General features: G+C 42.4%; 1 protein-coding gene across 4 annotated transcripts in view; it reads left to right on the top strand.

The window, feature by feature from the left end:
• The first annotated feature begins 3413 nt into the window (after positions 1 to 3413).
• Positions 3414 to 20548, top strand: part of APC (APC regulator of WNT signaling pathway) — a 120602-nt gene continuing 103467 nt past the window's right edge. For all 4 annotated transcript variants that reach the window (XM_070462330.1, XM_020891891.2, XM_020891888.2 and 1 more), the window contains exon 1: positions 3414 to 3780. In XM_070462330.1, the coding sequence (XP_070318431.1) occupies positions 3616 to 3780 (165 nt within the window). In that variant the 5' untranslated portion in view covers positions 3414 to 3615. The remainder of the gene's footprint in view (positions 3781 to 20548) is intronic.

The raw sequence follows: 20548 nt of genomic DNA, 5'->3' as shown, positions 1-20548 counted from the left end.
ACACACACACACACACACACACACACATATGAAGACAGAGTGGGGTGTATTAGTTTTTAAGGCCACTATAACAAATTGCCATGAACTGGGTAGCTTAAAACAATGGATATTTATTGTCTCACAGTTTTGGAGCCTCTACATCTGATATCAAGTTGTTGACACGACTGTGTTTCCCCTGAAATCTGTAGAGAAATCCTCACTTGCCTCTTTCTCAGTTTTGGTGGCTGGCCAGCAGTCTTTGGTGTTCCCTGGCTTGCAGGTGCACGACACCAATCTTTGCCTTTGCCATCAAACAGCCTTCTCCCCGTGTGTCTCTTTCTCCATTTGGCTGTCTTCTTAGAAGGACACTAGTTATTGGATTAGGGGTCCACCTACTCCAGTATGACCTCATTTGAACTTAATTACATCGGCAATGATCCTATTCCCGAATAAGTTCATATTGTTGAGTACTTGAGGTTAGGAATTCAACATATCTTTTGAGGAGTGGGAGAATATTCAACCAATAACAGATGGTAACCATGAGGAGAATATTCAACCAATACCACAGAAACCAAAGACATTGCCTTGATTCCAGAATTTATTCCAAGAAGGAGTCCTACTACAGTGGGGTCGAAGATCGAAGAATCTTTTTAAGTATGTATTCCCACCTACTATTTGGTTTGCTTATGGACTAACTGGGTTTGATTGACAGCTGTATGCTATCATGAGTTAATGATATTAAAAAAACGGAATGCCTTCATATAAAGGCTGAATGGCCCTGGATACAGGATAGCGGCCCTATCCTTTCTCGTAGTTTTCCCCAGCTATCCTGTTTGGAGGGAAATGATGGTGTATAATTTTGATGAGTAAATGGGATAAGTGATTGTTGTGATGAGGCTGTCACTCTTTGCCAGAGAACTGTCTTTGATGTCTAAAGTATTACTTGGGACCTAGATGAAAGAGTTAGTCATAAAATAACAAGCCTAACCAAGGGGATGCAGCTAGCATTTAGGAAATGCACCCATTTTTCTGTATCTCCTCTTTTCCTTTGATCAAACTTGTACACATTATTAATAAAAAGAAATACAAATTTTAAAAAGACATGAAAAGGGAATGGTAAAATGAACCCTGCCATAGTCCAAAAGAAAAAAAAAATCACAGCAATTTCACATCAGGCCCTTTGTTGAGATCCTATACAAGAACAGCAGTATGATTGGGATTCTTAAATGGCAGTGGCTGAAATGGCTAATAAAAGCCTGCTAATGACACAGAATCAAATCACCAAACAAACCCATCTCAAAATCCAGTTTCTCTAGAAGGGAAGGGCATGAACTTTATGGTTGGCACTGTCTCTTAATGTAGGACCTTAGGCAAGTGACTTAGTCTCTCTCAAGTTTGCTATGTATAAAACTAAGGATAACTACCTAGCAAGGCTGTAGTGGGAATTAAGTATCTAGCCAAACGCAGGACACATATAACAGGTGCTTCACTAAATTGAAGCCTTCCACCTCCCAGTCCTGCAAATATATGCAAAATACAATCTTTGCCCACTACCCCTCACCTACTCTTCATCTCATTCTCTTCCTCTCTCTCTGCCAAAGTTCTTATTTATAATCTAGCAGAGGGTATATAAACAGGAAATGACTTGCATTTATTTTTAAAAACCAGTGTAAAACAATGTAGTATACCACTGACTACTTAAGTGCCGACAAACTCGACATTCCTAAAAACAGCAAACACATATTGAGTGATCACTCATGCCAGGCATGGTGCTAGGCATGGAGTATTCACTAGTAAGTGAAACATCTTCCCTCCCTGGTGGAGTTCAGTTTAGTGAACTGAATGGTGAAGAAGCAATGAATATATAATTGAAAAATATGCTCAGTGCCCTAAAAGAAATGATCAGGTGCAATGATGGAGACTAATGAAAGGGCAGGTGGGATACTTAGTTTAGGAAGGATGGCCTTTCTGAGGTGACATTTAAACTGAAACCTGAAAGATGAGAAGCTAGATGTGTAAAGAACAAGAGCAAGTGTCTTCAAGACAGTGGAATCAGCATGTGCAGCGAGGCAGTCAGGAGCTAGAAGTGTTTGAGGAGTAGTTCTGGCAGCGTCAACAAGATGGAGGGGCTACCATGAAGTAAAAATCCGGTTCTTACCATGGCCTCAATGTACTACCTAAACTGCCCCTGTCCGCCCCCCGCCCCCCCTCATATCCTCCCCAGGTGTCCACATCACCTAGTCTTTCTGTCCTTTATGTGCTGGTCTCACTCCCACCTCAAGAATGAGAGGTCTGCTGCGTTTGCTGTTCTTCTGTCTAGAACGCTTTGCCTGGATGATTCTCAACTTCTGGCCCCAGTGGTCAGTCAGGCCTCAGATCAAGTGTCATCTCTGGAGAGAGATCGCTAACTACCACCCCTCACCCAATATTAACTTTTGGTGGTTTTTTTCTCTTCCCATCCCTCATCACTATCAAACGTTATTTTGTTGATTTTTTGAAGTTTGCTTTTTTTTTTGGTTTTATACTCTCCCCTAAAATGTAAGTCCCATGAGTTTATTTTCCTTGTCGCTATAACCTAGAATCATATCTAGAATATAAATGAAACTCAAATATTATTTGTTGAATTTACAATGAATGAAATAAAGCTTAAAGAGGTAAGGCGAGGTATTAGAAAAGAACTGACCAAATTGTGTGAGAGGAAGGACTTCCTGGAAGAGGTATGTTTTCAGTTATTAAAATCGAAGGGGCAAGAGAGCAAAGGTGGTGTGCAGGTAAAAAACAAGAGTTGTGGAAATCACTCGTTCATCCCCGTCCTTTTTCACTAGATTAGGAACACCTTTAGCGCTGGACGGAGAAGGCAGTGGCACCCCACTCCAGTGCTCTTGCCTGGAAAATCCCATGGACGGAGGAGCCTGGTGGGCTGCAGTCCATGGGGTCGCTAAGAGTTGGACACGACTGAGCGACTTCACTTTCACTTTTCACTTTCATGCATTGGAGAAGGAAATGGCAACCCACTCCAGTGTTCTTGCCTGGAGACTCCCAGGGACGGGGGAGCCTGGTGAGCTGCCGTCTATGGGGTCGCACAGAGTCGGACATGACTGAAGCGACGCAGCAGCGGTAGCAGTTAGCGCTGGAGCCGCGTTTTACTAATCTTTCACCAGCGCCTGTCCCGGGACCTGGCACATAGATAGGGTTTTACACAATGACTGACTGTGAGGTGCGCAGAAGGGTCTATTAACTCGGCTGCGGTACAGTTTGAGACTGGCCACTAAGCCTGGCAGCACCCGTGCGACGGAGCAGACGGCTTTGCCGAAGCCGGCCTCGACGGGTGGGGGTGGGGGTGGGCAGCGGCTTCCGCGCCTGCGCGTTACGGTTCCCCGCGGCGCGGCGCGGGGAGCCGGCCGCCTCGGCGCGCGCCTGCGCAGTGCGGTCTTCCCGCCTCCGACAAGATGGCGGCGGCCGAGTAGCGCGGGGGCGGGGTGTGGCCGCCGGAAGCCCGGCCGCTGCCGGGGGGAGCCGCGGGCGCAGGCCCGGGCGCAGCGGGCCCAGGCGGGATGCTGTTCCCAGGGAGCGCCGTTGGCCACCGGTGAGGAAGGTCAAGCACAGAGCTGCCTTCCCGAGCCCCCGGCGCCCCCTATGTACACCCCGGTCTGCTCCAGTGCGGTCGCCGCTTTGCCTACTTCGGTACCGCCCTGTGCTGTCGGGTCCCGGAGCTCCGGCGGCGGCAGGGGCTGTGTCCGGCAGGAGAGGAAGCGCCCGGGCTGCGTCCGTGCTTCTGTCCGCGGGGCGAGCGTCTGGCAGGTGGGTGAAGCTGCAAGCTTCGGTGTCTCCTCTTTGGGCAAAGCTTTCTCGGCTTTGCCCCGCTGTGGCTGAGACCCTGGTGGTGCTCAGCCGGACTCCGCCGCTCCCTTGTCTCCACGTCCCGCCCCCTCTCCGCGCCCCGCTCCAGGCCTCCAGCTGGCCCCTGACTTTGCGTGCCCTCCATTCCCACCCGGGGGCCGGGGGTCGCAGCGCCGGCCGCCCTCCGCAACCTTTCCTGCCTCCTGCTGAAGCGTCAGCCCTTGCAAGCGGTCCCTCCTTCGCGTTAGGTGGGTGGGTCGTCTGCCTGTTTTAGTCACCTCCCCATCTTCCTGATTTCGACCTTTTGCTTCCTTGAGAAGTCTTTTAACTGTCTGGAAAGCTTTCCCAGGCTTATAGACTTACAAAGAAAAGCTTGCTATCCAGACGCCAGTGGATTTTGTTCATCTTGTAGGGGGAATCCAGCCCCCAGGAGACTTTGATGGTTTTGGGAATTTGACCATCGAACTCCTGCAAAGTTGAGGAATGGTGCCAGTGACGGCAAGTGATTCTTCATCTAAATTAATCTTTTTCTGACTACAGCAAGTCTTTGGTCTCTAAACTTTTGGGGGGGGGAACGGGGGGACGTATGTATACTAGATCCAGGGAAAGAATTGAGAAGTGGTCCCGGTTTTAAAAGAAGGCTTTATGAAGGTAAGGAATGTAATAGCCCAAGAAAGGATAAGCGATTTTAGTGATTCTTTTATTTACTGTTAGCCTAAATCGTCCATTGAAGCTTCACAATCTTGTGTTGTCCCAAGCCCTTTGTTTTATTTGGAAAGGACTGAAATGGAGAAAACGCTTTTTAAACTTGAAACTAATCAAATTTCTTGGGTTCTCAATTGTTATTAGTACTACTTGACAATCCTTCTGGTACTTGATATTTTCTGCAAAATTTAGGTTGTGCCAGTGTCATTTCTTCTTCATTTATTACTAGGGCAAGAGTAGTCAGAATTAACGGTGTAAAAAGTACAAACTGAAGGAGGGATGTGGTAGTGGAGGTTGCCATGTCTGATTTTTCCCATTTTTTCCTGTAATTGGATAATGTGTCAAGAGCAGAAGAATGGTAAAAAATGAAGTTATGAGTATAAATGGTAGCGTGTCCACTGAGATTGCAATGGGTGGACCTTTTAAAATTAAATTGAGTGATATCCTTTTTTTGAAGCCATGCTAGGTGCTCTCCAGAGTTTCTAAAGCACAAACTGTTGTTGCCTTATTGGAATTTTATGCTAAAACTCTTTTAACAGGTGGGTTACAATTGGCCTGACAGATTTAACTTTTCGTTCTACCTCCTGACACACATCTGCCTTAACCTTTATTGTAGACTTTTATCCTCTTGATGAATTTCTTAAATTTGGAGATAGAATTGTTCATTTTAAAAGGAGAGGAGATACTTTAAATGTTTGATTCCTGTGCGGGCAAATTCATTCACTTGTTTGTTGCTGTGCTAGGCTAAGTCGCTTCAGTCATGTCCATCTCTTTGCAATCCTGTGGACAGCCAGACTCCTCTGTCCATGGGAATTCTCCAGGCAAGAATATTGGAGTGGGTTGCCATTTCCTCCTCCACAGGATCTTCCCGACCTAGGGATCAAACCCACATCTCTTATTTCTCCTGCATTGGCAGGTGGGTTCTTTACCACTAAGCCACCTGGTAAGCCTGTTTGTTTCCTGCACCTGAGGACTGCGTGTTTTTACAGGCACTTGTCTCTCAATGCTGTGCTTTTAGCTGACGGGGTAGTGCTCAGCCCTAGGCAATAGCTCATTGCCTGAGGCATTGTGTCAAGACCTGTCTGACCACAAACAAGCACTCTTCCACACCTATGGAACCCGTTTTCTCTCTCTCTTTCTTCCCCTCTTCCTGTCTTTAGGAACCCTCCCGTCTTTGTGTCTCTCTATTCATTCAATTCATTAGCCTACTGCTCTTTTCATTTGCCTCCCCTAGTCACCAGGATCCCATGGTCATCAGTTTTTACCAGCCCGTCATTGATACCTTAGAATACTTAACTTTATGTCAGTTTATCTTTCTAGTGCCCAGTTCTGAACAGGCCTAATCACTATCTTGATCTCTGAAGGATACAAGAGACAGTTGTGTGAGAATTTTGGATTGTTTTCATACCAGTTAGTGTTCTGTTATCTTCCAGATCTATAATGTCGATTGTGGGTTTTTTTGTCTAACTTCATGAAAGTGTTTATAGCAAATAACTTGATCTTTTCCTTTCCTGAGAAAAATCTCAAACATCTCAGGTATAATCTTTTCTATCCTGATATCATTTCTTTATTTACTCTTATCTGAAAAGAAGGAATTGTCCTTCCTTTTCTTCAAGAGCAACCTTCTCCAGATGTGTCCATGATCATCCCTCTTTATCTTTCTTTCTCAGTAATTATCCGTTATCACTCCTTTTTAAGTCTTGCCCTCTCTAGCCTACATACATGCTTAAATATACCTTTGCCAGGGCTGCCAAACACAGTGCTGTGTGCCGTGCAGCTCACAGAAGCCAGTCTGAATTTTGAGCCTGCTGTGCCACTGTATTTTTATTCTTTAATCCTAGGAGCCTGGAGTAGTTGTTGTTCAGTCGCTCAGTTGTGTCCAACTCTTTGCAGCACCATAAACTGCAGCATGGCAGGCTCCTCTGTCCTCCGTTACCTCCTGGGGTTTGCTCAAATTTATGTTCATTGAGTCAGTGACACTATCTAACCATCTCATCCTCTGCCACCCCCTTCTCCTTTTGCCTTCAGTCTTTCCTAGCATCAGGGTCTTTTCCAGTGAGTTGGCTCTTTCGCATCAGGTGGCCAAAAGTATTGGAGCTTCAGCTTCAGCATCAGTCCTTCCAGTGAACATTCAGGGTTGATTTCCTTTAGGATTGGTTGATCTTTTTGCAGTCCCAGGACTCTTAAGAGCCTTCTCCAGCACCACAATTCTCAATTCTTTGACACTCAGTCTTTATGGTCCAACTCTCACATCCATACGTGACTACTGACCATAATCAAAGACCATAGCTTTGACTATATGTACCTTTGTCAGCAAAGTGATGTCTCTCCTTTTTAGTATGCTGTCTAGGTTTGTCATAGCATTTCTTCCAAGGAGCAAGCATCTTTTAATTTCATGGCTGCAGTCACCATCCACAGTGATTTTGGAGCCCCCCAAAATAAAGTCTGACACTGTTTCCACTGTTTCCCCATCTATTTCCCATGAAGTGATGGGACCAGATGCCATGATCTTAGTTTTCTGAATGTTGAGTTTCAAGCCAACTTTGTCATGCTCTTCTTTAACCCTTATCAAGAGGCTCTTAGTTTCCTCTTCACTTTCTGCCCTTAGAGTGATATCATCTCCATATCTGAGGTTATTGATATTTCTCCCAGCAGTCTTGATTCCAGCTTGTGCTTCATCCAACCCAGCGTTTCTCATGATGCATAGAAGTTAAGTAAGCAGGGTGACAAGATACAGCTTTATTATACTCTTTCCCAGTCAGTTGTTCAATGTCTGATTCTAACTTGCTTCTTGACCTGCATACAGGTTTCTCAGGAGGCAGGTACGGTGGTCTGGTACTGCTGTTTCTTTAAGAATTTTCCACAGTTTGTTATGATCCACACATTCAAAGGCTTTAGCGCAGTCAGTGAAGCAGGAGCAGACGTTTTTCTGGAATTCTGTTACTTTCTCTATAATCTAACAAATGTTGGCAGTTTGCTCCCTGGTTCCTCTGCCTTTTCAAAACCTAGCTTGTACATCTGAAAGTTCTTGGTTCACATTCTGTTGAAGCCTAGCTTGAAGGATTTTGAGCATAACCTTGCTAGCATTGTGAAATGAGTGCAGTTGTATGGTAGTTTGAACATTCTTTGACATTGCCTTTCTTTGGGATTGGAATGAAAACTGTGACCTCTTCCAGCCTTGTAGCCACTACTGAGTTTTCCAAGTTTGTTGACATATTGAGTGCAGCACTTTAACAGCATCATCCTTTAGAATTTTAAATAGCTCACCTGGGATTCCGTCGCCTCCACTAGCTTTGTTGGCAGTGATGTTCCCTAAGGCCCGCTTGACTTCACGCTCCAGGATGTCTGGCTCTGGGTGAGTGACCGCAGTAACTGGTGTACTGTTCTCTGTGTATTCGTGCCACCTCTTCTTAATACCTTTCCTTCTATTAGGTGCTTAACATTTCTGTCCTTTATGGTGTCCATCCTTGCATGAAATGTTCCCTTGATGCCTCCAGTTTTCTTGAGGAGATCCTAGTCTTTCCCATTGTGTTGTTTTCTTCTATTTCTTTGCATTGTTCACTTAAGAAGGGTTTCTTATCTCTCCTGTGCTATTCTCTGGAACTCTGCATTCAGTTGAGTATATCTTTCCCTTTCTCCCTTGCCTTTCACTTCTCTTCTTTCCTCAGCTATTTGTAAAGCCTCCTCAGACAATCACTTTGCCTTCTTGCATTTCTTTTTCTTGGGATAGTTTGGTCACTGCCTCCTATACAATGTTATGAACCTCTTTCCAGTGATGAACCTCATATATAAACTCATATAAAACATAGGAATCTTTTTCAATAAACTCATATATGAACCTCTTTCAGTTTCATGAATCTGGTAGACACTTTCTCTACCAGATCTCACCTCTTGAATCCATTTGTCACCTCCACTGTATAATCATAAGGGATTTAATTTAGGTCGTATCTAAATGACCTAGTCGTTTTCCCTACGTTCTGCACTTTAAACCTGAATTTTGCTATTAGGAGCTCACGACCTGAGCCACAGTCAGCTCCAGGTCTTGTTTTTGCTGTCTGTATAGAGCTTTTCCATCTTCAGCTGCAAAGAACACAATCTGATTTTGGTATTGACCATCTGGTGGTGTCCATGTGTATAGTTGTCTCTTGGTTGTTGGAAACGGGTGTTTGCTATGACTAGTGCGTTCTTTTAACAAAACTCCGTTAGCCTTTGCCCTGCTTTTGCCCTCCAAGGCAAAACTTGCCTATTATTCTGGGCGTCTCTTGGCTTCCTATTTTGTATTCCAATCCCCTGTGATGAAAAGGACATCTTTTTTTGGTGTTTGTTCTAGAAGGTGTAGTTCGAGAACTACAGCAGTTCTACTTCATAGAACTGTTCAGCTTCTTTGGCATTAGTGGTTGGGGCATAGACTTAAGATAACACTGATATTGAACAGTTTGCCTTGGAAGTGAACTGAGATTATTATTATTTTTTTTTTTCTGAGGTTGCACCAAGTACTGCACTTAGAACTCTTGTTGACTATTAAGGGCTACTTCCTTTCTCCTAAGGGATTCTAGCCCACAGTAGTAGATATAACAGTCATCTGAATTAAATTCGCCCATTCCCATCCATATTAGTTCAGTGATTCCTAAGATGTTCATTCTTGCCATCTCCTGCTTCACCACATCCGATTTGCCTTGATTCATGGACCTGACATTCCAGGTTCCCATGCAATACTGCTCTTTACAGCGTCGGACTTGACTTTAACCATCAGACACATCCACACAGCTGAGCGTCATATCCGCTTTGGTCCAGCCACTTCATTCTTTCTGGAACTAACGACTGCCCTCCACTCTTGCCCAGGAGCATGTTGGACACCTTTTGGTTGTGGTGCTCATCTTCGGTGTCTTATTTTTCTGCCTCATGCTGTTCGTGGGGTCCTCGCGGCAGGACTGCTGGCGTGGTTTGCCGTTCCCTCCTCCAATGCACCGTGCTTTGTCGGAACTCTTCACCAGGACCCGTCTGTCTTGGCTGGCCCTGCACAGCATGGCCCATGGCTTCACTGAGTTACACAAGGCCCTTCACCACGACGAGTCTGTGATCCATGAAGGGGTATAGCAGGAAGAACATTTACTTTTAAGCTTCAAAGATCTGATTTTGAAGTCTACTGAAACCAGTTACTGTCTGTGTGGCTGTGGGCAACTTAACTACTCAGGCTGTATTCTTTGTCTGTAAAGTAGAATGTTATATGGGGAGGACATGGCAACCCAATGCAGTATTCTTGTTGGAGAGTCAGCATGGACAGAGGAGCTTGGTGGGCTATAGTCCATGGGGTCACAAAGAGTCGGACAAGACTGAGCGACTAAGGACACCACAGAATGTTATATTTACCTCACGGAGTTGTAATCGACGGAGTTTAACACACGTTACATGTCTTTCCAAGGGTTTGGTGCATTATGGAGTTCTTAAAAGTGTAAATTATTCTTTCCTTTGCACTCTGACTTCCCTTACCATTGCAGCACCGAAATTGCTTTTTAAAAAGTCATCTTGATGATCTAATTACCAAAGCTAACGGCCTTATCTCAATCATCCATGGTTTTCTTAGACCGCTTCTGAAATATACTCCATAGGAATGAAATGATCTGGTTTCTTGTTTCTTGGCTTTATAGTTCCTGATTCTCTTATGTCTCTGAAAGTTTCTTTACATTCCCTGCAATGTCTCGATTTTGCTCTTTCCCCTAAACATAGCTGTTTCCTGTATCAGTTAGGATGCAAATAGAATTTAAAAACAGAAGAAGCGTATTAGCTCAGGTAATTGGCAAGGGCATAGGTAGGATTAGTTTAAAGGGCAGTTTGTGCATAAGCTTGGCTTTGCTCAGTCCTCAGTCTGCACAGAGGTTCTGTGTTTCCGTTTCCTCTAAACTGCCCTCCCATTTGGGTTCATGCTCAGACTGGCTTCCCCTCTAGATTGAATCCAAGTGCTTTCCATCTTTATCTGTAGTGTGGCGACCTTTGTGCTCAGGTTTATCCTTTCATAGTTGCATGTTTCTCTTTCTGCTCCAGGCATCACATTCTGACACAACCACCAAAGACGGGAGGAAGTTTGCCCTCTCATCTCTTGATGAAGCAAGTAAACCTTTTACAGAAAGCCTGTATCAGATTTCATTTTGGCCTTATTACTTATGCCCTAGTTGCAAGGGGACTAGAAAAACCAATATCTAGCATTTCAGTCTAGGAAGAAATTAGATGAATGGCTACAGGGAAGATAACCAACATTGTCAGTGACATATATTGATAATATTGTATGGAGAAGTAAGCTTAAATGAATGAGAATTTTCAGATAGTAGTAGCATTCTTAAAGCACTGCTTATCTCAAGAGCAGATATAAGCTGTGCTTAGGACTGAATCAGTCATTTAGATAGTCATGAATGACTAATTAAAATTGATTACTATATAAAATTAGTATATTTGAGTGGTATATCCCAGTTCTTTTAAGGTTGTTGTTAAGAACATTTACGCATGCACTGTGAGAAATGGATTGATCTGTGGTTCTTCTTGAAGATGAGTGTTGTTTGGAAATCTGTGGGTCTGGTAGAGATGAGATATGCCAAGTGTCCTGTGATGTTTGCCCGCAAAACAAGAATTGTCCCTTCCAGAATACCAATAGTGCCCCTGTACACTGAAAAAACAAATGCTTTGGTTTTTCAAAGAATTCGCTGAGATTCATCTGTATACTTATATTGTAAGTGACAGAAAACCAAATTCAGACTGGCTACACAGTAAAGGGCATGATTAGATCTTGTCCTTGAACTTCATCTGGGGCTTCATCCAGTCTGAAATCATCAAGGACTTGGCTTAGTTTCTCTGGTTCTGCTCTGGCATTCCTCTTGTTTTGGTTTCGCTCTCAAGGGAGCTTATCTCATGGTAGCAAATTACTGTAGCACTTTCAGACTTAATACTCTCATTTCATATGTAAAGTAAAATGAAGTATATCTTTTGTTATTTGATTTTGCAAGTATTTGTTGAATGTCATCACTGTTGAAACTGCCCTGAACACCTGCCCCTAAAAGTGGATTACCTCCTCTGTTATGTTACAACTTCACAGAACTCTGTTACATGCCATATTCTATGGTTATTATGTTTATATGTCTCATGCATTAACTTGTCTTAATTGTCTATGTGTTCTTAATGTGTAGAATACTCTCTGACTTAGTGGTACACAGTAACCATCTATGGATGAATGAGAGGAAGGAAGGATATGGGAAGGGGCAGAGAAACATAAGAAGTCCCCATTCCTTCCTGTTACTGAACCCTGAGTTATGAACGTTGTACTCCTACCACCAAAGTATGTGTGTAATGCTCTTGTGATTGAGAATGAATTCATTTGAAAGCTTTACTGAATTCTAGTAGTGTTCCATCATTATTTTCTCAGCAAAACTAAAACCAGTTACCATCTTTTGTTCTTTCAACGAGTATCTTTGAAAGCCTGCTATTGGCAGGTAATGTGACACAAAGGTAAACAAAATAGAGCTGTGCTTTCTGAGCTTAAATATCAGCGAGGGGCATAGACATTATTCATGTGTGCACACTCAGTCGCACACACACGTCAGGTAGCTCACAGGTTTTGAAGCAGAATACAATAGATTCAGGGGATTAAAAAGTAACAGGATACTGTAATACTTCAGGTAGCTTGGTGAGAAAAGGCTTTTTGAGAAGCCCTTTTCTGAGTGAAGTGGATTAAGCCATGGAACTCTCTGGAAGAAAGTGTTCGGGTAGAGCAAGCAGCAGCTTCTAACGTGGAAATGTCCTTGGCATGTTGGAAGAGCAGCATGTGTGAGGCTGTGGCTGAAGCGGGGGTGGGGGGTGTGTGGCAGGGCAGGTCAGAGGGTGGGTGTGGGCAGGGTAGACCAAGGGGAGCTCTGAAGGTCATTTAAAGACTTGATTTTATTAGCTAGAAAGTCTGGAGAAGGCAATGGCACCCCACTCCAGTACTCTTGCCTGGAAAATCCCATGGATGGAGGAGCCTGGTGGGCTGCAGTCCATGGGGTCGTGAAGAGTCAGACACGACTGAGCGACTTCACTTTCACTTTTCACTTTCATGCACTGGAGAAGGAAATGGCAACCCACTCCAGTGTTCTTGCCTGGAGAATCCCAGGGACGGGGAAGCCTGGTGGGCTGCCGTCTATGGGGTTGCACAGAGTTGGACACGACTGAAGCGACTTAGCAGCAGCAGCAGCAGCTCGCAAAGAGCTGGACACAACTGAGTGACTTCACTTTCACTTTTCACTTTTTAGCTAGAAAATTGGAGATGATATATCTTTGGAAATCTAATTATTATTTTTAAGTTATATTATTTTAAGTACTAATTATGATTAGAAGTTCTCTCTGTGCTAAGTAACTAGCATATGATAGACTTAGCACAATTTAAATGTTAAATAATTTATCTGAATAAAATGATACTGAGATAAAAGTTGAAATTTTAAAGTTACCCTTTGAAGGAACTTTTTAAAATATTTAGGATACTTCATTTAGGTTTGTGATTATTTTCTTCAGCTCTTATGTACCCCATTACTAAAGTTTTCTGTAGTCATTAAAGAAAATTCAGGAAATACCGAAGTACAGGTGACATTCATAAGCTCAACATGTGAAGAAAACCAGTTTAGTTTTCGTCTCTCCCAACCCTTCCCTCCTGCTTTCATTACCCTCTGTCCCTCTCTTCTTCCCCCTGTCTTTCACTTTCTTCTTTGTGCCTATGACTTTTTCCCCCTGTTACAGTGTAAACGTGTATATATCTAATTTTTTAAAAATTAGGTTATATTCATTTCTTGGAATATTTGATAAATCTTATTTTTATTGACTGTATAATCCCATTGTAAAAATTATTTTTCTTAATTGTTTCCTGGAGTTGGTTATTTAGTTTAGGTTTTCTATTTTATTATCATGTGGGCAGTGTATGTCTTAACACATGGATTTTTTTCTCTTTGTCTTTTTCCTTAGAATGAAATGATTGGCACTGGAGTTACTAAATAAGGTTTCATCTTACACATTGTTAAGGTTCATGATACATGTTGCCACATTGTACCATGTCTTGTAACCCCAGTAAATGTTAATTGGTTTGAAGGTAATGGTAACTGGGTGGTGGTGGGGAGGTGAGGACCTACGGAGTTGCCAAGCTTGAGTGATAGGCTAGGTTAGCCTTTTATTTCCAAATATTTCTTTCTTTTTTATCTTTAATATATATTTCAAGGTGTATATAAAAATACCATGAAGAACTTTACATGTTACCGCAAACACACATGACGTTATTCCTCAGGTCAAGACGCACAACGCTGCCGTCACCCCAGAGCTTCTGCCCTTCTGGTTCCTGGTCTTCAAGAGAAAGCTTTCAGCGTTTCACTCCAAGTCTGTTTGCCAAAAGTTTGCTTCGTTTTGTTTCTGTGAAAACCTTTATCATATCTAAGGAAGTTCCCTCCTGTACCCAGTTCACTGAGAATTTTGTGTTTTGTTCTGTTTGAATTTAATGCCTTTTGTTGTTGTTGCAGCTTTTCATCACCGTATGACTTTTCTCCTTCACTATGCTAATATACTGAATTATATATTATTTAAAATCTTAAACCTAACCTGATTTCTGAGATAAACCTAATTTGGTTTTACAGTATTACTCTTTTTATGTATTTCTGAGTTCAGTTTGATATTCTGTTAATAGTTTTGTATCAGTGAGGTGGCCTATATTGTCCTTGTCAGGATTTGAAATCAGCGGTTATCTCATACTAGCCTTATAAAATGAGCTGACCCTCATTTTCTATTCTGAAAAAGTTTAAGTAGGACTGAATTGTTCCATTAAATTTCTGTGAGAATCTGGCCAAGAAGCCATCTGGGCTGGTAATTTTCTTTGTAGAAAGATTTTTAATTACTACTTTGGTTTTTAATTTTTAACCTCAGATTTTCTGTTGATTATTTTGGTAGTTTTCCCCCTAAGAAGTTGTCCTTTTCATCTAAACTTTTTAATTTACTAGCATAAAATTATTTATAATAAATATTAGTATCCATTTAATGGTTGCAGTAAAGAATTATCTTCTTATATCTGTTATAGGCTAAAACTACCTTCTGTTTTTCCTCATTCAGTCTCCCTGGGAATTTAGTAGTCATTCAAAGGAACCAAATTTTGAATCTTGCTGATTCCTTTTTTTTATTATATATTTGTTCTCTATTGCATTGATTTCCGCTCTTTATTTCCTTCCTTCTACTTTTTGGGATTTACTTTTTTGTTCTTTTGCTAACTTCTTGTAGATCACTACTTTTCAGCATTTCTTCCTTTTAAATATATGCATTTAAGGCTAAGCATTTCCCTCTAAGTACTGTTTTAGCTAGCAACATTACTCAAATTTTAATATATAGCACTTTTATAATTCACTTTAAAATGGTTTCTAATTTTCACTGGTATCTACTTTAACACTTGGATAAGTTGAATGTATTATATTTCTCAATTTCTGAACACATGGAGATTTTCTAGTTGTTTTTAAATGTTTTTTATTTCTAACAACATAAGATATGTCATCAGAGAACAATCTCAGTGTTTCAAAGGTCTGTGATTTCAGACCTTTAAAATTTGAGATCTGCACTGTGGCCCCAGTATATTATTTTTTCTCTATAGCTATTGAATGTGGTGTTCTAATATATTTACATTGGATCTTGCTTGTTAATCCTGTATTTCAAATCTTCAGGGTCATAAGTGACCTTTTGTTTGCTTGTATCAATTACACAGACAAGAGTGTATTAAAATATCCCGTTTACCGCTGTAGATATTTCCCCTTGTATTCTCTCAGCTTTTGCTTTATTTATTTGAGACATTGCTCGTAGATGAATATATATGTACACTGTGCTTAGTTGCTCAGTCATGTCTGACGCTTTGCAACCCTTTAGACTGTAGCCCTCCAAACTCCTCTGTCCATGGGATTTTTTAGGCAAGAATACTGGAGTGGGTTGCCATTTCCTTCTCCAGGGGATCTTCTCGACCCAGGGATCGAACCCACATCTCCTGTGTCTCATGCGTTGCCAGCAGATTCTTCCCCTGCTGAGCCATCAGGGGAGCCTAGTCGATGGATAGAAATGTGTGATAGTTATATCTGCTTAGTGACTTACTGTTATGAAGTATTCCACTTTTATTCTGAAAGTGCTTTTTGCATGAAGGTCTAGTTTGTCTGGGATTGATATAACAACACCAGGTTTCTTTTTATTGTTTTCTAAGGCTGATCTACATACATGGTTTAAAAAAATCATATTCTGCTTTTATGTTATCAAAGCCAGATTGTTTCTTGTCATATCATCTTGGCTGTTTCTAGCATTGTAACATGTAACTTGCTTCAAATGTAGGCACTAATAAGATACTGAGATAATGTCTTGGTTGAATTTAAAAAGTAATGAGCATGATTTTGAATAAGTACTGAAGTTGTTTTAGGTTTCTCTTATTTTAAACATTAAAAAATGTAGTTTTGTCAGGAAGAGACTTAAAGATTTATATTCTTGAGCAGATATTACCGGCGTTTAGTATACATATCAAAAACTGCAAGAGAAAACGAAATGAAAATAAATATGCTATCCCTGTCTCTTCCCTGGTGGCTTAGACGGAAAAGAACCTGCCTGCAATGCAGGAGACCCTGGTTCAGTCCCTGGGTTGGGAAGACACCCTGGAAAAGGAATGGCAACCCACTCCAGTATTCTTGTCTGGAGAATTTCCTGGACAGAGGAGTCTGGTGGGCTATAGTCCATGGGGTCACAGAATCGGACACAATTGAACGACTCACACTTTGACTTTTCATCCCTGTCTCTGAGTTACACATGTCCCCTCCACAGAAGCAATCACTGTGTGATTACCACAGGTAACAGTGTAATCACTGTGACCAGTTTCTTGTTTAGCTTTTCAAACTGTAGTCCACGGAAACCCAAATTTCGCAAATACAGCTTGTTAGATGGGCAAATATATATACTACTGTGGTAAACTCTAATTTGTGTCTTCATCACAAGGTAGCATTCTAGAACATGCATTTTAAATCATAATGATAACTTTCATTCAAGCTCCAGAACAGTTTTTTTACTTCAAAAGTTACAAAGCAGATACTGGAAGAGGATAAACAGCTTTCTGCTTCAGTCTGATTAGCCAGTCCTTGAGTTTGGAAATCCTACTGGTTTGGGCTTTAACAGAAGTGGTCCCATGGTTAAGATAATTGGGAACAATCTGACAAGGATGGCTCTTTTGCTAGTTATTCAAGGGGGTGGTTAGGAGGAATTTCTGTTATGGCTTACAGTAAGGTGAAAGAATCTGTGTATTTTGCTTATTCTCTGTCTACGTGAGCAACAAGTGCTGAGTAGGGCTAGAGGATCTGCTTCCGGGGTCATTCACTCACTCATCTGGCTGGCAAGTTGGTAGTCATTGTAAGGACACTCAGGTAACCTTATGGAAAGGCCGTCCTGGGACCCAACTGTTGCCCTTTCCATAAGGTGGCCTGAGTGGCCTGAGGGGCCGTATCACCCAGAGGCTGGCTCCGCAGTAAGCAACCCAGGGGACCAGGGTAGAAGCCGCAGTGTCTTGCAGTGATGCAGCCTCAGAGGTCACCCGCGTCTGCAGTGTCTTACTGGTCGCTCTGTGCGCTTAGTCATGTTCAGTTCTATGTGACCCTGTGACCAGTGGCCCAGCAGGCTCCTTTGCTCTTGGGATTCTCCAGGCAAGAACACTGGAGTGGGTTGCCATGTCCTCTTCCGGGGATCTTCTGACCCAGGGATCAAATTCGAGTCTCCTGCGTCTCCTGCGTTTGCAGGTGGATTCTTCACCCCTGAGCCATTGGGCAGCCATTGGTCACTCAGGTCAGCTCTGTTCAGCATAGGAGAACACTGTGCTAAAGCTTGAATATCAGAATTTAAAGATTATTAAGGATAGTCTTTGAAAGTGACTATGGTACCACTCCCCATTTAAATAAGCTTTGGATCAGCAATCTTACAATTGGTGTTTTTGGTAATCTCAAGGTGAATTTATTCAAAAAAGTAATGCTTTTAGGGTGCTACATACTTTTCTATTATGCATTGCTCAGGAAAATGCCTGTTTGATTGCCAACGTTTTCACAGTGATTTATTTTTTGTTGCATTTGATGCCTGATAAGAACAAAATTCACATAATCTGGGAATATCTAAAGAATTAGTATTCTGGCTTCCTCTTAGAAATTGTAGAATACATCCTCGAGCTTTAATATGGTGCTGAGATCTTGCCTGCCTTATCTATTGATGTTACTGCTTTAATCTAGCCATTGGATCCAGGTGTCATTCAGAACCCTTACTGTATATAGGGCGTTTTTATTCTAATGAATTCCGACTATACTCTTCACAAAATAAGGTGGTGCGAGTGGTAAAGAACCCACCTGCCAGTGTAGGATATGTAAGAGACGTAGGTTCAATCCCTGGGTCGGGAAGATCCCCTGGAGGAGGACATGGCAGCCCACTCCAGTATTCTTGCCTGGAGAATCCCATGGACAGAGGAGCCTGGTGGGCTACAGTCCATGGTGTCGGAAAGAGTCGGACACGACTGAAGTGACTTAGCACATACATACTCAGGCTGCTGTAATAGTGTGGAAGAGCAAGGCTGCCCCTGTAAGAGAAGAAAAAAAAAATTGTCCATGTATTCTTTGTGACAGAAATCTTCAGAGGAGTAAGAATTTGAAGATTTAAGTCTCATAGGGAGAGGGCCAGGAAATTTGTGAATCAGGTACCTGTTTATTTTAAATGTATCCAAGTGAAGTATCAAATAGATAGTTGGATATTCACAGAAGAGGGTTAGGATTTAAATTTGAGATTTAACATCATTCAGTTCAGTTCAGTCACTCAGTTGTGTCCGACTCTTTGCTACCCCATGAACTGCAGCACACCAGGCCTCCCTGTCCATCACCAACTCCCGGAGTCCACCCAAACCCATGTCCATCGAGTCGGTGATGCCATCCAACCATCCCATCCTCTGTCGTCCCCTTCTCCTCCTGCCCCCAATCCCTCCCAGCATCAGGGTCTTTTCAAATGAGTCAGCTCTTCGCATCAGGTGGTCAAAGTATTGGAGTTTCAGGTTCAGCATCAGTCCTTCCAGTGAACACCCAGGGCTGATCTCCTTTAGGATGAACTGGTTGGATCTCCTTGCAGTCCAAGGGACTCTGAAGAGTCTTCTCCAACACCACAGTTCAAAAGTATCAATTTTTCGGTGCTCAGCTTTCTTTATAGTCCAACTCTCACATCCATACATGACCACTGGAAAAACCATAGCCTTGACTAGACGGACCTTGTTGACAAAGTAATGTCTCTTCTTTTTAATAGGCTGTCTAGGTTGGTCATAACTTTCCTTCCAAGGAGCAAGCGTCTTTTAATTTCATGGCTGCAGTCACCATCTGCAGTGATTTTGGAGCCCCCAAAAATAAAGTCAGCCACTGTTTCCACTGTTTCCCCATCTATTTGCCATGAAGTGATGGGACCAGATGCCATGATCTTAGTTTTCTGAATGTTGAGCTTTAAGCCAACTTTTTCACTGTAATCAAGAGGGTCTTTAGTTCTTCCTCACTTTCTGCCATAAGGGTGGTGTCATCTGCAGGCCTGAGGTGACGACGGTAAAGCCTTGGGAGTAGGCGAGAAAACGGTGAGGAGGGAGAGCAGCCCCGGGAGGCCTCAGGCAGTCATGTTTCAGAAGACGCCTGGGGAGACAAAGCGGACAGAGGCAACCAGAGGGAGGAGGAGAGCCAGGAGAGTGAGTGGAGGGCGGAGGAGACCTCCGCCTCCGGCAGAAGGGCGCGGCCCGCGGGGCCCGGTGTTCCGAGGAGCTCACTGTGCTGAGATGAGGGCAGTGGAATTAGGCCGCTGGGTGGTCACTAGTGACCTTGCCGATTGAGTTTCAGGAGATTGTTTAGGATCAGGGTGGGTTAACGAGTAATTAAAGGTGAGAAAATAGAGATAGGAAGTGAAGGCCACTAGACGAAGGAGTTTCGCTGTGAGTAGAACAAAGAAATGGTCATATCTAATTGGTGGGGCGGGGGAGGTGAAGGGGAGCTGAGGTCAGGAGAGGAATTTCCTGACCCAGGGACCGAACCCAGGTCTCCTGCATTGCAGTCAGATTCTTTACCATCTGAGCTATAGGGAAGTCCTACTTCCTACATCTTATTAAGATGCGTAATAATAGAGCACATTTGTTCATGATAGTGGTTCAGTAGAAGAGGAGAAACTGACTATACGGGAGAGAGAGAGGTTAGTCAGTGGTTTTCTTGCAAAGACAGGAGTAGTTGGACTCCATGCCCACGTTAGGGTATTGGTCTTTGATAGAAGCAGTGCTGCTTTTTCTATTTTAATAGAAGAGAAGCAGTGTAGAAGCACTACAATTCTACCGATCTTACGGGACTTGGCAAAGAAAGGTTTTTTAAAGATTTATGAAGTAAATATACAGTTTTAGTTTTAAAAACATGTATCTATATTGAAAGAAGGAATTAAATTTGTTAGTTTGCCTTGATTTTCCTTTCTCTCTTTCACTTTTATAGTGTTAAGTGTTCACGTTGAACTCTTACTGTGATTCACTCTCTCAGTCTCTAAAATGAATCTGTGTATTAGATCTGCTCTGAGTAGTCCAAGTGACCCAGAGGTTTCTGATTTGATTGACACAATCCAGTAATGCCAGGTAGATTTGGTTTTGTCATTTTACTTAAGAATAAATTTGGATTGTTTACCCTATAATAGAAAACATTTATCTTCAGATATTCAGAAATGAAATAATGTTATAGTCTATACATTGCCTTACATGCTAAAATTCAGCATAAAGCAGGAGGGAGGGACGACATTAAAAAAGCAGGAAATGGTAGTATAGAATTAGGCAATGCTATCTGCAGTCAGTATATCGGGTATTGAAAAAGTCATTGTTTTCTCATCCAAGATAAAAACTTGAGGATACCGTGTAAGAATAAAAGTCTTGACCCAAGTATTTGGTTTGAGGTTCTAATAAATAAACATCATTGTTAGGCCATAAATTTATTCTTGC

Source organism: Odocoileus virginianus, unplaced genomic scaffold, assembly GCF_023699985.2.
Source record: "Odocoileus virginianus isolate 20LAN1187 ecotype Illinois unplaced genomic scaffold, Ovbor_1.2 Unplaced_Scaffold_3, whole genome shotgun sequence".
Taxonomy (NCBI): Eukaryota; Metazoa; Chordata; class Mammalia; order Artiodactyla; family Cervidae; genus Odocoileus; species Odocoileus virginianus.
Note: the sequence above shows the minus strand (reverse complement) of the source record. Positions and strands in the feature narration are given on the sequence as shown.